The sequence below is a fragment of the Hemicordylus capensis genome, chromosome 2, assembly GCF_027244095.1.
Source record: "Hemicordylus capensis ecotype Gifberg chromosome 2, rHemCap1.1.pri, whole genome shotgun sequence".
NCBI lineage: Eukaryota > Metazoa > Chordata > Lepidosauria > Squamata > Cordylidae > Hemicordylus > Hemicordylus capensis.
Genome location: NC_069658.1, coordinates 398,788,427 through 398,801,449, shown reverse-complemented (window position 1 = coordinate 398,801,449; position 13,023 = coordinate 398,788,427). Strand labels below are relative to the sequence as shown.

Genomic DNA, 13,023 nt, shown 5'->3' with positions numbered 1-13,023 from the left:
GGACGGGGCCTTGCTTTCTGGACAGTAGTGATGCTTCAAGGATTCCCCTGTACTGTAGCTGTAGTATGGGGCTGTGTCAGGGAATCCCAGTGTGTATTTGCTTCCTCTCTTAGGATGACATCTCAGGTCATATACAGGCACAGAGTAGGGGATTGATGCAGCATGGGGCTTCTCTGCTCACAAAGGCATAAAGTTGACCCATACATGATGGTCCATGCATGATGTACAGTGCTTTGAAATGTCATCACCTGAGTTTTCAGGACATGCATCTTCAAATCTCAACAACTGGTGCTGACAGCTCTTAATCTTAAATGTCAGATACAGTCCTTTGATGAGGTGGCCACCTCAGGTGGTGGATTATTGGGACCAGGAGTAAAATGGCCTTCACTGCTGCCATTGGAGCAGCTCTTCCAGACCAATCCATCCCTTGCAAGCTCTGCAAGAGAGCACCTCTCCTCACGCTCCTTGCTGGCCGTCTTCCCTGCTTTCCCCCCCCCACAACATTTTCAAAGTTTGCAGGGGTTTGTTCTGAAATGGGACTGGTCTCCACCAGTACTGTGGGATAAGGTTGTGTTGGGCACCTCACTGCAGGTGCTGCAATACCTTGGGCTGCCCCTGTGAAGGACACACGTGTACATAGGAAAACCTGTATTGAAATTCTTAACTGTACATGCATGTTGGGCTGGTTAAATGCACTATCTAGTCACCTAAACCCCATAATTCTCAGAAAGATCCATATCAGCGTTTTAACATGCTGGCTAATTCCTTGCTCTGTGAGCATTCAGGGACATCTGGCTGGCTGCTGTTGGAAACAGAAAGCTGGACTCAGTGGACCCTCAGTTTGGTCCAGTAAGGCAATTCTTAAGTTATTTTGTTCTTTTGAGTTCTTTTGTGCTGATGCCTCCAGGTCTTGGATTAGAATGTTGGCCCAAAGCTCAGATGATGTGATAGCTCAGATCTGTCACATTCTCCATTTATGACCAAGGCAATCCATTTAATCCTTTCAAACATCCATTTGATGTTCCATTTCTTCTGCATCCCTTACCTGCCTAATTTGGTAAGCAGTTCACACCTCCTCTTTCTGTATAGGCATGCTTGCTATGGAAGGGCTCCAATAGCCCCTTTGACTTATAGATCATATACATACATTTAAATGAAGCCAGTTAGGTTCAGCTTTGTTTGTAGAATGGCATGTGCTTTTCACAAATGGGATTGGGGTGCACACTACTGGACTGGACATGGCTCAAGTGTCAAATAACACCGGTCCCTGTACTATATACCATCTGTTATTTCTGAAAGCTAACTTTGGATGGGCTGTGGGGCTGCTTGTCCGCTAACTTGGGCTTTGGTTTCAGTGTTTTTTTAGATCTTTTATGAGCTCCAGAGGCTTTTAGTCCATTAATTGAAAATATAACCTAGATGAGAATGTGATCTCCAGAAGATCTGGAGGACTCCTGATCCTAATGCATTATCCTAGAAAAGAGAAAGAAGGGCCAAATGTTCAAATGCCAAAGGAATCCATAGCAAAGAATTAGCAGCAAGTGAGTCACAACTTGGAAATAGTTGCTGCCAGTGAAGAAATCAGAAATGGCCTCACATATGTCAGTTTTCACTGAATATTCTGCTCCATGGAATAAGAAAGAAAATTGCATGATGATGCTGACCAAACAATGTTGCATGTAGCAGGGGTATGCACAGAGTTCAGTGGGAACTGGGGAAGGAGAGCAGAGGTGAAAAGGTGGTTTTTCCTCTGTACATTCCTAAGCCAGACATGGGTTAAACGCAGAATGCGGGAAGCTACCCAGAGAGGGCCAAAAATAATCTTGAGTGCATGAACGAATCTGAAGTGTATGAATGAATCTTCATTTGATGAACTGTACATGTTGGTTTAGAGGATTTAACATCCATATTGAGGAAAAGAACTCTTTTCCTTGATATGGAAAATGTACATGAAACATGTTGCATCTTTGGGGTTTCAGTGAAATATAGACAAAAGATACAAAGTAAACTAGACAAGTGAACCACAAATTAACATGGTTTATACCTAGCTTGAAAGAAAAGGAGTGAGCTGTGGATGAGCTCCATGTGAGGGGGGGGGGATATTTTCTGGCCAGACCCTAGGAAGGAAAAAAGGCGGGCAAGAGCTGGGACAGGGGAGGGGGCAGAAAATGAGCCACGAGGAGGCGGCTGCATTTTGTGTGCTCACGAGCTTCTGTCTCATTCCTCTAAGTCTCTTCCAATTAAAAGAGCTTTGGACTGATGTCTTGCCAGTGGTGGGAATTGGTTGGGGAGGAGGAGCTCGAAATCTAAAGCTGGACTTATTTGTCAACTTGTGAGTAAAAATAGGGTAGCAACTCTTATTGGAGCATGCTGTGTGTGTGTGTGTGTGTGTATGTGTATCACAGAGGTTGTGTCTCTCTGTGCCGCATGTATCTGTCTGTCTCATTCTTGGACTGTGTTCCTCTCCTCTCTGTCTCTCCCTCTTTCTTTGTGCCTCACTCACAGGCCCTGCCATGAATTTTGTCTGACCCCTTGGGGCCATTCCCACATGAAGCTTTGATGTGTGTGCCCAGAGCTTGATTGACAAGGAAGTTTTAGTGGCGGCAACCGGGAAAAATGAAGAGAAAAGGGCAGGGCTTTGAACTAAAGGGCTTTGAGCTCTGAGATGCTGTGCTTAGTTATCTCCTTCAGAATGTTAATTATTCATCACGATAATTGGGCAGGAGAGGAAAGAAGAGAGGGGAGGTTATTAAAAAATTCCAACACTAACACGCTACAAAAACCTCATTTTCCAACTTTGTGGCTGGCGTGAAAAGGATAGTGTGTATGTGAAGAGGTTTTTGGGGAAGGGGGGGTCCTTTTTGTTATCCGTTTCCTAAATAGTAAGATCCCCTTCAGATGAAGGCAGCGGTGACATCAAAGCTTTTGTAAGAGTTTTCTCTGGGGTTTCTTAACTGTGTCTGGTACTTTTTAATTAAAAAGTTTACGGAGAGCCGCCTTTGTGACTGGCTTCTGGTGGAGCTGGCAACCTTGGGTCTTGCTTCTTGAGAAAGGAAATGTTTAAAGGGCCTAATAAATATTGTTTCCTACTGCTAGGATGTCAGGTTGGCACTGTGAAAGACCTGATCACTAGAAAGGAGGTGAATCTTCGTGTTGAGGGGGAGGGGGCTCTCTTTTTCCTGGGAGCTGGATGCTGGCAGAATGTTGTGTACATTCTGACCTCCCCTCCTCCATCTCTGTGCTTGGCAGGGCCATCATGTCAGATGCCCATTTCACATCTATTTATTGATAATCGATCAGGGAGACTTCTTTTTCACAGTAAATACAGTGTTTACTCTTGCACTGATTTATTCTCAGGCTCCTGATTCTGGAAGGATCCTGACTCATCAGAAGGAAAGAAACAAGGCTTGTGCTGCTGGTGGATAAAGGACATTCATTCCTCTTCAGCTTTAGTAGTTAGGCTTTAGACCAGAAGGCGGAGGTGCTCCTTTCAAGAACCCTACTTGTGTTTAGTGACAAACATGAAATTCTCAAACCTGTGAATTTGGGGATTTTTGTTCCCATGTGCAAAAATTTGCTCACATTCAAACTCTTTTGCCATTTGTTGTCTATTCACCTAGTTTATAGATATCCTTTTAGGGCTCTTTGCAGTCGGCTTAGGTTTTCACTGTTCTGAATAACTTACTGTCATCTACAGAATTGGCAATCTCACTGTCCAATTTGCGATTAAATGAAATTAAATAGCATCAGGCTTGATACAGAACCTTAAGGAGCCCACTGCTGGCTTCTTTCCATTGCAGGAATTGTCCATCTACTCCTGCTCTCTGCTTCCATTTTGCTTAACAAGTTCCTCATCCATAAGAGGACCTGTCCCCTTATCTCATGACTAGGGTTGGGGATTTGACTGTTGTTTTTTAAAGAACATTTGACCCAGGCAAATATTGTAAAATAATGGTAAAGTAACTTAATAATACTTAAATTATTTAAAATATTCCTAAAGCATTTAACAATGGTTAGATATTCTTAAAGTGTTAGAGCAACAAAAAGGTGCTTTAAGCATCTATAGATTTGAGACTTTATTTTGTTTGTATGTACTTACTTATTTGGCAAAACTTGTGATTGTAAAACAATGGGTTGCATAATAAGGGTTTGGAGAAATGAAACCTTAGAATACAACGCAAATAAACTTTTTAAATATAAGCAGCCCTTATCACTTTTTCACAAAGTTAGTTAAAGTTTCTATACATGTGAATAATTCATTGAACAAGGTGTTCTCTTAACTTTTTCTGGAATGCCCGGATCCGCCTAGTAGTGGAGTGTTTTTGTTTTAAAGATGAAATTAAAATGGAAATAAAGCAAAAACTCAGCCACTCTTTTTTAAAAAGCCAGCTTATAAAGGTGCTAAGTAGGTGGCAGGTGAAGTATCAGCTTCAGCTTGTTTGAAAAAGCCTTGCTCTTCCTGAGCAAGACTTACTGTTCCGCTTTAATAATACTTTCCACCTATTTACCTGGAACATGTTAGGCTAACTTGCCTGCGATTTCCTGGCTCCCCCCAGATCCCTTTTTAAAAGTTGGTATTGGTTACTTCTCAGTCCTCTAGTAAGGAGGCTGATTTTAGTGACAACTTGGATCCACAATTTCACACTTGTATTTAAGAACTCTTGGATGTATATAATACAAACCCAGTGATGTGTTTGTTTTAACTGGCTAAATAGCCCTAGAATTTAATCTCATCGTCTCTGTGTTACTACCTTTTTCAGCACCCTCCCCCCAAAACATAGTTCAGGTGTGGGTATCTGTCCAATATTTTCAGCTGTGAAGACTGCCACACATAATCCAATCAGCTTTTCTGCAATTGGTCTGTTTTCTTTTAGCAATCCTTTTACTTCTTTGTTGCCTAATAGTCCAAGTGCCTCCCTGGCTGGTTTCCTAATTCTGTTGTTTTCAAAGGAACATGTGTTAAAAAATTCTTAGAAGTTTTGGAAATTTAATACTCGAATGCTTTTTTGCTTGCCTTATCAATTTATGTTCATTTTGCAGGAGCATTTGCTCCTCATCATTTGGGCAAGACTTTTAAAAGGAAACCTCTCTGTCTTTCCTTGACTGTGTGTGTTAGTCACACTGGACTCTCTTGGGCTTCTTATTACCATTCTTAATCCGTGGTGTATGTTCTGTGTGAGCTTCTGTCAACAACCTCTGGTTGTTTTACAGAAATTTGAGCTCTCTGACTCTATTTTTCAGCAACCTTTTCACTAGACTTTTTATTTTTTTAGAGTTGCTTATACATTGAATTTGATTACATAGCGGTCACTCTTCACAAACAGTTCATCAACACTTAAACTTTGAACAAAACCCTGGACACCAGGCAGGAGTTAAGTAAAGGGTCACTTCTCCTCTAGTTGGTTTTTTGAGTAATTCCACCAAGACACTGTTCTTTGTGACCCCAAAAGTGAGCAAAGGAGTTAGAGGAAAAGTGGCCAAAGGGAAAGGATTAAGCACACACACACACATGCACCAACTGCTTCTCTCCTGCAAAAGTTGCCACTGTTTTGCACATCTGCAGAAATGTTGGGTTGTGACTCTTGTGTTTGCTGGTAAATGTGTAGTGCCACCCTGAAAATTTAATTTTTGTTCATTATATTAGCAAAACACTACCTTTCAGATAAGTAGGTTCTTCACTGTCTATATAGCCTGTCCAGAAGGAAGATGACCTTTTTTACATCGTAAGAAATTGCATCTGTGTTTTAATATTCTCATGGGAGAAGTGACAAGTACAGTTGGCCCTGGCAACAGGGCAGATGCTGACACAGGTACAGGCCTCCACAACATAAGGCCCGGGGGCCAGATGTGGCCCACAGTGACTATTCTACTGGGCCCCAGGTTTCCTGTAGCAACACAGGAGCTGGATACTGCCTTATAGCACCATCCTGCGCATGCTTTCTCAGAAATATGCTCCATGGTGTGCCCAGTGAGGCTTACTCCCATGTAAGCATGCCTAGCATTGCAGCCTGAAAGCAACAACAATTTAGGGAGAGGAGAGGACTTGGTTTTGTTTGGGGCTGGCTTGCACTCCAGGAGCCTCACTGATTGAGCAGGGACAGACCTATTCTCTGGCTACTATGCTAAAACTATGCATCCATTGACAGGGGGAATAGATCCACAAGTAACTAATGATATTTTTAATTTTAATGTAACAATGTGCTAAAAATTTGCCTCAGCCTCTGCACACCAAGTTGTGGATGGTTCTGGCCCACCAGGGCATTTGAGTTGTGCAGCCCTTGGTTAGAACATAAGGACAGCCCTGCTGGATCAGGCCCAAGGTCTATCCAGTCCAGCATCCCACAGTGGCCCACAAGATGCCTCTGAGGAGCCCAGAGGCACGAGGTGAGGGCATGTCCTCTCTCTTATTGTTGCTCTCCTGCAACTGGTATTTAAAGGCTCCTCTGAGGCTGTAGGTGGCCTGCAGCCACCAGACTAGTCACAATTGATAGACCTGTCCTCCATGAATTTGTCTAAGCCCCTTTTAAAAGCCATCTAAGCTAGTGGCCATCACTACATCCTGTGGTGGAGAGTTCCATAGATTAATTATGGGCTGTATGAAAAAGTACTTCCTTTTGTCGATCCTAGATTTCCTGGCAATGAGTTTCATGGGATGACCCCTGGTTCTAGAGCTGTGAGAGAGGGAGAAAAAAATTCTCTCTGTCCACTCTCTCTACTCCATGCATAGCTCCCCGTAATCACCTCTTTTCCAAACAAAAAAGGCCCAGATGCTGTAGCCTTTTCTCACAAGGATGGTGCTCCAGGCCCTTGATCATCTTGTTTGCCGCCTTCTGCACCTTTTCTACAATGTCCTTTTTAAGATAAGGTGACCAAAACTGTACAAAGTATTCCAAAGGTGGCCACACCATAGTTTTGTATAAGGGCATTATAATATTAGCATTTTTATTTTCAATCCCCTTCCTAATTATCTCTAGCATGGATCATTTGTAATGTACCTCCCCAATCACACTAATCCACCAATGCCTGTTTTGCACATGTTGCTGGGCTAACACAAGGGCTACTGCTTGCATGACATCTTCATACTTGGGTACCAATACTGGGTTCCAAATATAGATATATGGCATCAGTTCTGAAGGTCACACGATGGAATACAGTGTTCAGTTCTGGGCACTGCATTTTAAGAAGGACACTTAAAGACTGGAACAGGTTCAGAAGAGGGCAACAAAGATGGTGTGAGGTCTGGAATCTAAAGAAGGTCAGAATGTTTATCCTGGAGAAGAGATGACTAAGGGAAGATATGATAGCCGTCTTGAAATATCTGAAAGGCTGTCACATAGAAGATGGCGCAGACTTTTTCTTTTAGTCCTTGAGGGGAGGACTAAAAACACTGGGTTGAAATTACAAGAAAGTAGATTCTGGCCTAACTGTAAGAGCTGCTCAACAGTGAAACAGTCTGCTTTGTACAGTCGTAAAACTCTCCTTCACTAGAGGTTTTCGAAGAGAGGCTAGATGGCCATTTTTTTCAAGAATGCTGTAGCAGTTTGCTGCTCTGAGATGGAAATTGGGGCTTTTAAGGTCTCTTCCACTCCCATTAATTCCAGTGACTTAGTTATGACTAACGTGCTCTGAATTCTGCAACAATGGAATCTTGTTTGCTTGGCAGGAGAGTAACTTTTTTTGACACTGTGGTAAAAGAAACTTTTTAAAGGCATTATATCATTGGACTCTTACATGCTACTTCTTACAGAGTAAAAGTAGAGTATCGACAGAGTATTGGATAGTAATATTTTTTGGCTTATTGTATCTTTATTACAATAAAAAATTATTTTATTGTGATTATTGTTGGTGATGCAATAATAGTCAAACCAATTCCAATGTATATCTTGTTCTGTAAAATAGCAAGTAATTTTTAGAAAGACTTGACAGTATATATGAAAGATATAACAAGCTATGAACTCCCAGTGGATCCATTGGTGGTTCTTTTGGGCAAGTTGAAGATTGTTGGAGGAAGAAATCTCAAATTGGTAGGTAATATGTTGGTCACAGCATGACGCTTGATAGCATAAAACTGGAAACAGTAAGCTTTCCTAATGACTGAGCACTGGAGAAGAAAAATGTGGCATAGAATGTATACATTTCCTGTATACAGTGACATACTGTAGAAAGATTTGGGATGGAATAAAAACAAAAAAAGGTCTTATTTGCTAGAATGTTGGCATCCCTACATTCAATACTGGAACAGAATAAATCCCCAAAGAAATGTAAACAGGAAGAACTAAAGTTATAGAAAGATTGTTTGGTATAGATATAGACATATAAATGCAAAGTAGAATAGTGTCTGCCTGAATGCTTGTGATAAGACCTTTGAATTTTCTGTACGTCTGTCTGCTTTTATGTTTCTAATTATATTGTGAAATTTTATTCTAATAAAAAGATATTAAAAAGCAAGGCACACACATTATCATTTTCGATTTCTTTTTAAATACATGCAGATGCTAAAGGATCAGGGCCCAGCTCACATGTATTTTGGATGAAAGCATGAATTATATGTATATGCATTCTTCACAACTGATGCCGCCATGTGTGTGCATTTTGTACTTTGCTTCAGATACCAAAGTACAAAATGTCACATCAGAAAACAGCTATGGGTCAGGAAGACCATATTGGGAAGGCAATTTATTTGAAGCTGAAGGTCTCAGGAAAAATCTGCTGTCTCTGGGTATTACCTGGGCTCCTCGGTTGTTTTACCACAATGGCAGAGAGCAACACAAACCTGCCCAGTCTCCACAATTGCTTTTCGGTTCAATGATTTTAAATCCAGCTGCAGGATGTGCAGCAGAGAAATCTGTGGAGGAATAAGGCCCTGAGTTATATATAATGTCAAATTGTGGTTCCATTTTTGAGAATTAAAGGGGCTTTCTTGCCACCATGGAAGCTTGATATTCTTGAGAAGCAAAGCGTTGACGAGTTATAGTGATGTTTCCATCCTAAGCCTAAGGTAGGAAGAGACTGCCACCTGTAGTTTCCAAGGCTGGCTAGTGGAAAGGCAGTCCAGCTCTTTTTGTGGCCCTTCTAATCCTGGGATTCCTCTCTTACTGTAGGCTAACCTCTTCCCTGCTGCTGTTGTACACTTTGGATCTGAAAAGCACAATGGTGAGTAGCCTTTCCTTGTTTTCATTCACTCCACCACTGTTGCATGTGTATCCAGATGAACTGTGTCCTTTGAGCTGGCACAGCCCCAGGTTAGCATTTTTTAGGAGTACTATAGGAAACAAGGGAACTGTTGATTGGGATTTTTTGGATAGGTTTAGTCTGGTTTGGGGATGGGAGTGTAGCTCAGAGGTAGAGCATCTGCTGTGCATACAGAGGGTTCCATGTTCTGTCCCTGGCATTTCCAGGTAGGGCTGGGGAAAGACTCCTATCTGGAACTTTGGAGAGCACTGCCAGCCAGTTTAGACAGTAGTGAGCTAGATGTACTAAAGGTCTGGCTCGGTGTAAGGTGGCTTCCTATGTTTGGTGGTCCATCTACTTGACATGTGCCCAAAGACTGGCCAGTGTGAAAATGGTTGTAAGGGGAATGTCCTCCCTGGTTTAAGGTGAAATGAATAGGAATCTTACTTTAGTTGGCTATTGTCTGCAGCTAAATGACTGGGTCACAGAAAGGAAAATTGAGGGCAAGATCTGTTTTTAGGTAAAGAGACATTTCTCATGTGCATTGCCTTGCTCAGTCTTGTTCCAGTATACAAAGACTGTGATTAGACTGAGTACTTTTGGCCCTGTAATGTTTAGATTTACATTCGTTAATATCTATGAAAATATCAAGGATACACAAAGTAGGTCAAGTGGTATCTTTAACTGACCCAGCTGTTGGTGTAAGAATATGCAAACTTTTGAATTATATGCTCTTATGAGGTAGACATTAAGATGAAATGAATATTGGGTCATAAAGGTTGGTACCATATCTATTTTGCATCTGTCTTAATCTTTGATACTGAAAATTATATACCAGACATTATTAATTTCAATGTAAACACTTCACTGTGTTCTCCAGGTGTGGTTTACCTTCAAGCTGAGGACAAGAGTTTTGTGTGATACATTCTGTAACAGTTATCTTTTTTTAAATACAGCAGGACTGCCCTACATAATTGTGTGGGCTTTAAGAGGATTTGTCTGCAGGAGAAATCAATGCTGCAGATTGAAGATAACATTTAGAAGTTTATCTTAATGGTATACATTATTAGGAAACAGCCAATAGCATGATATACTCAAGAGATAAATGATAAAGGTAACTTAATACATGTACACCACAGAATGAGACACCGTCTTTGCTTGTCTAGCAGTTCTGTTTTTGTTAATGTTATCATCCTCACTTGACCAGTCCACAAAATAGTTTCTGAGGCAGACACATGGGTGTTGTAAAATCTGCAGTATCAGAAGTTTAGATGAGTGTTTCACAGGTTTGGAGAAGAGGACTGGGAGAGATTAGTCTGGCTTGAGAGATCATTAGTCTCGTAAAAAAGAACAGAGGTGCATTATGGGTGTTTATTGCTTTAAAGCTCTGTAGTGTAGATACTGCAAGAGAAAGGTTGTAACTCTGTTTAGCTAACATGAACTTTTTGTGTTATAGATCACTATCTGAGGCTGGACCTGCTGGAATCTGCAGTGTCCCTTTCTAAAGCTGAACTTTTAGTAGCCAGGTAAGTGGACTTTGTGAGTCATGCTGTTTTGAAGGTATGGGGGAGATTGTAGTCTCATCCAGCAAAGTCTGCCAGCCCTTGACAAAGCTTGCTTGTACATGTCCTCTTACTCACACCTTTGTAAATCCCATCTGAATGGAGAGAACCTCATTTTAGCAAAGCCAGAAGGGATTGGAAGGTGTTTTGTTGACATAAAACCCTAGATCTTTTTAAATAAAGCTCAAAATCTGCAAATAGAGCAGTTAAGACACATTTAAGAATATAAGAATATAAGAACAGCCCTGCTGGATCAGGCTCAAGGCCCATCTAGTCCAGCATTCTGTTTCACACAGTGGCCCACCAGACCACTTAGTTCACCTAGGCTTTAATTAGACTTTCAAGTTTTAATATTGTTTTAAATTTTAAATTGTTTTAATGTTTTAACATTTTAATTTGTGCTGTTTTATTGTAAACTGCCCAGAGACATAAGTTCTGGTTGGGGTATAAATATGTTATACCCCATATTTATAACATGGGGTATAGCTCTGAAGGACCTAGCATATCATATGGAGACCAGCAAGACCATCTACTATAGTTTCTCTTTTCTCTCAGGTCTTTCTCCAGCTCAGTAACTTATACTGCTCAGCCAAGTTCTGAACCTGTCCTTGATTCCCCACCTGAGCCAAATGAGGCTGAGAGTGTAGTCCTGGGGCAGTCCGAATCAGCGGCAGCCCCTGAAGTACGACCGTCACCAGCAAGGAGGACCCTGTCTGGAAAAGTGCCAAAGTGGCTGAAGCTACCAGGTATAATCTTGAATGTTGCTGGAAGACACTTCTCTTATGGGCCTTTCCTAGGAAAGAGGGGTCCTATATAGCAGTCTGGTGCTATGCACGTGGGCTTCTGAGCAAAGTACAGTTTTGCAAGGACATGAAAGGTGTAAGGAATGATTGTCCAGTATGTGCTCCATTGGGATAAATAAAGGAAGACATTTTTCCTAAAGGTTTTGTGGGTTGACTTTTTCATCCCTTTCTCAGAGAAACTGGAAATTGGATGTTGTACCAAAAATTAAGAGAGAGAATTCTTTGGAGACTATGAATGGGTTTTGCTTTGACACAGTATTTGAATACTAGTCATTAAGCCCGTTACATTAACGGGCACTAGAAGAGTTGTGAACAGGGGAGCCGGCTACGCACCTGCGCCGGCTCAGTCCTCTTTCTGACTCACTGGAGAGAGGACGTCCGTAGCAGCTCCTAGGCCGGTCAGGAGCATGTGGCCAGGCCTAATAGGAGCGGCTGCGCTGGGGGCTGTAGTGGCAGCGGAGGGCTCTTAAGCCTCCCCGCCGAGAATCAAGGGCGGCCCCCTGCTTAGAGGCCATGGGTGCGGCCTCCCTCAGTGGCGCCGCGAACGCGGCATAATCGAGCGGCCGCTCCTGGGGGCTGTAGTGGCGGCAGAGGGCTCTTAAGCCCTGCCGCCGGGGATCCAGGGCAGCGAGCGGCCTCCCCACCACCAGAGTGGCTGCTCCGGGTGGCGCCACAGACGCGGCCCAATCCGAGCGGCTGCTCTTGGGGGCTGTAGCGGCGGCGGAGGGCTCTTAAGCCCTGCCACCAGGGATCCGAGCGGCCTCCTCACCAGCGGAGCGGCGCGCGCGTCACGCATGCGCAGAACACCCGCAAGAGACACGGACGCAGGTACCTTAGGGTTTTATTATATAGGATAGTTATATAGGGCTGGGAAGGAATTTCACTAGAGCAGATTGGCTGGAGGCTTTTTGCTTTCCCTTGTTCCATACCCTTAACCCATTTATCTTGCCCATCTCTGAAATAGTACATATGTTGTCCCCCTTTGGAATGTGGGTTTGTTTTGCAGTGCTTTCCAACCTGGGTTTTTTCAGTAGTTGCTGAACTGCAACTCCCAGCATCCCCAGCTACAATTTATTGTGGCTGGGGATACCGGGAGCTGTAGTTCAGGAACATCTGGAGGAACCCAGGCTGGGAAATGCTGGTTTAGAGTGTTGCTCAGCAGTAACCTGCAGTATTTTAATATACTGTATATTTTGGTTTGAGAGTACATATTGATGGAGAATTGAGGAGGCTCATGAAAGTTAGTGTAAGAAGCCCCAGCATAGCAGAGATTGTTGTAGAGACTGTCATTTTCACCGTATGTTTGCATTTCAGGTGGGAAAAGATGAAGGCGATGCCTGCCTTCAGAGCTTTGCCTGGCTGAGAGGCAGCAGGTTCCATTGCACCATTTTCTTCCTGTGAGCTGCATCTAAGAACAGACACAAAGAGAGAGAGCGCTCTACAAATTTGATTTTTTTTTTTTTTGAATAAAATTGCAATGCACAATT

General features: G+C 42.6%; 1 protein-coding gene across 4 annotated transcripts in view; it reads left to right on the top strand.

The window, feature by feature from the left end:
• Positions 1-13,023, top strand: part of ASPSCR1 (ASPSCR1 tether for SLC2A4, UBX domain containing) — a 101,835-nt gene extending 88,812 nt beyond the window's left edge. For all 4 annotated transcript variants that reach the window (XM_053294478.1, XM_053294474.1, XM_053294475.1 and 1 more), the window contains 4 exons: positions 9,102-9,153; positions 10,628-10,697; positions 11,289-11,479; positions 12,851-13,023. In XM_053294478.1, the coding sequence (XP_053150453.1) occupies positions 9,102-9,153; positions 10,628-10,697; positions 11,289-11,479; positions 12,851-12,864 (327 nt within the window). In that variant the 3' untranslated portion in view covers positions 12,865-13,023. The remainder of the gene's footprint in view (positions 1-9,101; positions 9,154-10,627; positions 10,698-11,288; positions 11,480-12,850) is intronic.